The 4,336-nt window shown below is 60.0% G+C and overlaps 1 protein-coding gene across 1 annotated transcript in view; it reads left to right on the forward strand.

Moving 5' to 3' along the window:
- LOC102493296 (calcineurin-binding protein cabin-1) overlaps positions 1 to 1,328 on the forward strand; it is a 100,871-nt gene extending 99,543 nt beyond the window's left edge. The window contains exons 45-46 of the mRNA XM_006157182.3: positions 719 to 807; positions 1,238 to 1,328. Of these exons, the coding sequence (XP_006157244.1) occupies positions 719 to 807; positions 1,238 to 1,328 (180 nt within the window). The remainder of the gene's footprint in view (positions 1 to 718; positions 808 to 1,237) is intronic.
- The last annotated feature ends 3,008 nt before the right edge of the window (positions 1,329 to 4,336 follow it).

Consider the following 4,336-nt stretch of genomic DNA (forward strand, 5'->3'; position numbering starts at 1 on the left):
GGCATGAGTTTTAAGCCACTGAGTCTGGGACGCGAACCGTGGTCGACTACGTGGGAGTCCAGCGACATAGCCATTACACCAACTGCTGGTTCCCCTGATCATGTGCTTCTGAGGCATCAGGCACTTGGGTCCTGGAGGTGGGCCCTGCCCCTCCTCCTTATACTCAGGAACCACCAGGCTGAGTGACAGAGCCAGCCATTGGCCCAGGTTGCCTCACTCAGGGCCCAGTGACCCGCTGCCCCACACGTCGAGTGGCCACAGTAGGGCCCAGCAGGTGATGTAGTGGTTATGTCGCTGGATTCCCACATGGCCAACCCTGATTTGAGTCCCAGACCCGTAGCTTCAGCCAGGAGCGTGTGTGTGCATGCCCAGAATCCTGAGAGGAGACCAGAGAAGGGACTGTGGTGTAGCCATCCTCCCTGGGGGTAATCTCTCGCTTTCTCTCTCTCTGTCTCTCCGGCAAGTACACATGCCCTCTAGCAAAAATCTCTTTTTAAAAAAAAGTGTCCACACTCATGGTTTGCCACTGTGCGCTTCTCATGTATGACTTCCAGGCCTTTCGGTCACGCCATGATGGTCCCCGAGGTGGGGGACTGTTGGCCCAGCCGTTCCAGTGGGGGTGGATGCTGCCTCAGGCCGTCCTGACTGTCCCTGGGCAGCACCCACAGTCCTCACTCGGTTTAGCTGTGTTCTCAGCTAGGGTTCTTTGGGGTTGCAGAAAAGCAGTGCTGGCTTTGATTCTGAGAGACCCTTTCTGCAGCAGACGCTGCCTCCACTGCCTACCACAGCCTTGCTCCTGGGTGCCAGGTGGGCCTCAGGGTCCCTAGGCCACATCCCAGACCCTGATGCACCCCCGGGGTGGCTCCCCCATGTGCTTCATCCAGAGACCTCTGCTAAGCACCAGTCACCACCCTCAGCTGGAGTGCGGTTGTGAACACCTGCTCCACAGAGAGCCCGAGTTTAGACCTTCCTGCTGCTCAGGGCGTGCCGTGTCCTGGGCGCTGGGCGTGGCTCTGCCCGGCCTAGGTGGCAGCTCGGCTGGCAGCAGTGTGTCCACAGAGCTGAAGGACACATCTCTGGCTGATGCTGACTGATGTGGCACCATTAACTGGCAAGCAGTGACAGCTTTCTAAACACAGCTGTCTAACAGACACTCCCCGCCGTGCGTGTTGGACAGCGGCTCATTTCCCTGTGAGAGCCCTGTGGGCCTGGCAGTGGCATTTCCTCTGCCCTCTAGTGGCCTGGAGCCAATTGGGGCATCCGACGGCCATGTCTTCAGAAGAGGCTGGCAGGCAGAGTCTGCCCGGGACCGCAGGGATGACTCCTGACCCCTGGGTCCCCCAGGTGAGGCTCTGCTCATTTCAGAGCCTGCCTACACCTCAGAGCACCCACCTCAAGGCACGGGCGATGCTTGGTTGGTACTGGCAGCAGGGCTTTTTGGGGAGGGGAGAGGACATGCCTCCAAAGCCAGCCTCCCGTGGTGAGTGGGATGCGATGCCGCTCTCTGGGCGCTCTGCAGGCTCAGGGTTCTTTGTTCAACGAGAAAGATGGGGTCGTACATGGGGAGCCATCGTGATGGTGAGGTAGAGGAAGACGGCGTCGTGCGTGGGGAGCCTTCATGATGGTGAGGTGAAGGAAGACGGCGTCGTGTGTGGGGATCCTTCGTGATGGTGAGGTGAAGGCCAGGTGCCCAGGCAGTGCCCAGCAGGCCCCGTGCCCTCCTCTCCCGTCAAGTCAGGCCAGCTTCCTCCGTCCACATCTCGCAAGCTCCTTGCCCCTCTGCCAGCCTTCCAAGGACTCGTGCCTGGGGCAGAGCTGCCGCCCTCTGCCTGTTGTCGTGAGTGTAATATTTCACCTCCAGGAAACTGGGGCTGCCACACGGGTTAAGAGACAGGGCCCCCAACGAGGGCCGTGTGCCATGGATTCAGCCAGGCGTGCTGTAGGGGCTTCATACATGCAAGCGCCATCCTGGGGGAGGTGACGAGCCTCGAGTTCACAGCAGATAGTGGGACCCGGAGTCACAAGGCCATGCTGGCCACAGAGCAGGCCATCCCCACCCTCCTGCAACCCCTGCTCCTTTTCGGTGGATGGGATGGCGCCCCCACTGCAAAATGGCCATTGCCCAGTACCCCGTGTGGATGTCCAGGGCTGCCACAGATCCCAGCCAGCCAGGTTCTCATCAAGCTTTATCTGGTGCAGTTTGCAGAATGAGAGCCTGGTATTTTTCTGGGCATAGCTATGTTGACTCTGCATTTCAAAGTCTGTCTGACGTGTGGCTCAAAGATTCTCCTGGACCTTGGGGAGTCAGAAGAACGGTGGCCTTTATGATAGCTCCTGCTTTCTGGTCCTTTCTCCCACAGAGGTGCATATTGCAGAAGTGTCAGCAGGTTTGAGCACACCGCCTGCAGCTTTCATAACCGGCAATGCTGTGTAAGCTCGGAAAGCAGAATGAAACCGCCCGCCGCCCCATTGTCCGACAGCCCAGGAGCTGGCGGGGTTGCATGTGCTCCGGGTGTTCCCTCCGGGGTGTTTTCTGTCCGTCTCTGCAGGCTCTTTCATTCAGCTCTGACATCTGAGCGGTGTCACGTGGAGGCCCTGTTTGAAGTGCTGGGGAGACCAGTTTGTGCGGTGAAGCCCCTGCCGTGCGGTGCACCCTTGGCACATCCATCTGTATCAGAGGGAAAGCACACCTATTGGAAGCTGGATGAGTCTGGAAGAAAAACCAGGCCACTGGGACCAGCAGTTGGTGTAATGGCTCTGTCGCTGGACTTCCATGTAGTCAATTGTGGTTCGAGTCCCAGACCTAGTGGCTTAAACTCATGCCAGGCATGTGTGCGTGCATGCCCAAGATCCTGAGAGGAGACCGGAGGAGAAGGGGTTGTGTCGCGGCCATCCCCCTGCGGGTGATTTCTCGCTTTCTGTCTCTCGGTCATTCTCGGTCTTTCTGGAGAGCACATGCGCCTTATAGCAAAAACCTCTCAAAAAGAAAAAGAAAACCCGGCCACCTGAGGGGTCGAGGGGGGAGTTTGGCTGCTCAGACAGGGAGGTCAGGGAAAGGGCCTGGTGGCTGGGGCACCAGATCCCCCCCACGGCCAGCCGCATGGTTTAGATCGTGTCCTGGACAGCTTGGAAAACACACGAAGCATGTGTGTGCACGCCCAGCATCCTGACAGGGTGGAGAAATGGAGAGAGAATCGCGGCGTGATCACACCCTACGAGAGGGTGCTTTCTCCACCTCCCTCACTTCCTCTGTCACTCTTTCTGGTGAGCACATGAGAAACAGGGGAGGCCTGGTAGCCATGACGTGTTGGAGCAGGGAGGAGGGAGCCTCGCTGGCGTCAGCCCAGCCAGTACGCCCTACTTGAGAGAGAAGGGGCTGGGGGGCCGGAAGAGTCCGGAACCAGTGTGGCTAGGTGGGCCAGGACGGGACGGAAGGCGGTGTGGTGTGAGCCTCGCGAAGGCTGGTTATGCAGGGGAAGGGCCGTGCCATTCTCAGGAGGCATCACGTGGCCTACATGTGTGAGAGCACTTGGGCTGGTGTGGAGAGAGTGGGGTCCCGATGACGTCAGCTGGCTGGCCGATCTGAAGAGCACCATTCCAAGGCTCGGGCAGAGGGGACCCCGCGGAACAGGAGCCAGTGTGCCCTGAGCCAGCGCAGTGCGCTGCTGAGGTGGGCGGCCCAGCAGAGCGAGGCCTTTGTTGACCAGCCCTCGGCCACCATGGAGGGAAGGGACTGTGATGTCGTTCCACCCTGCCCCTACCTCCTGGTGTCTCCCAGAGGTCAATCCCAGCCAGTAGCCACAGGGTCAGGGGCTTGCAGGTGTGTCCAGGTTGGGAGGGAAAGCCGCGGGCGGCAGGGAGACGGGAGGCCACAGCCGTGTCAGGATGTCTGATCCGAGAGGTGTTCAGACAGGAGCTGAATCAGGCCACGGTGCAGGTGTGAAGGGAGGAGGAGTCGAGCTCAGTTCACACCCACGATCGTGTCTCCTGCTTCCACTCCGCGTCTCGTGTGGACCTGACGGACCAGAGTGTGCTTGTCCAAGATGTTCAGCAGTGGCGTTCCGCCTCTCACACGTGCACATCCTGTCCTCGTTCCAGAAGTGGCTGTGTCCCCGGGCTCAGGGCATGCAGACGGTCCCACAGTGCAGGGCTCTCCCCCAGGCACTGCTGACGTGCGGGGCCAAAGGCGTCTCCTGTGGGATCCGTATCCTGCAGGCGTCTGCACTCGTGAGGCACCAGGAGCATGCCCCGAGCTGGGACAGCTAAACACGTCTCCAGACAGTGCCTGGTGCCCCTGGGGAAAGCCCGCCACCCTCAGGCAGCTGCCAGGACTGAT

This window comes from Tupaia chinensis, unplaced genomic scaffold (assembly GCF_000334495.1).
Source record: "Tupaia chinensis unplaced genomic scaffold, TupChi_1.0 Scaffold000531_1, whole genome shotgun sequence".
Lineage (NCBI taxonomy): Eukaryota > Metazoa > Chordata > Mammalia > Scandentia > Tupaiidae > Tupaia > Tupaia belangeri.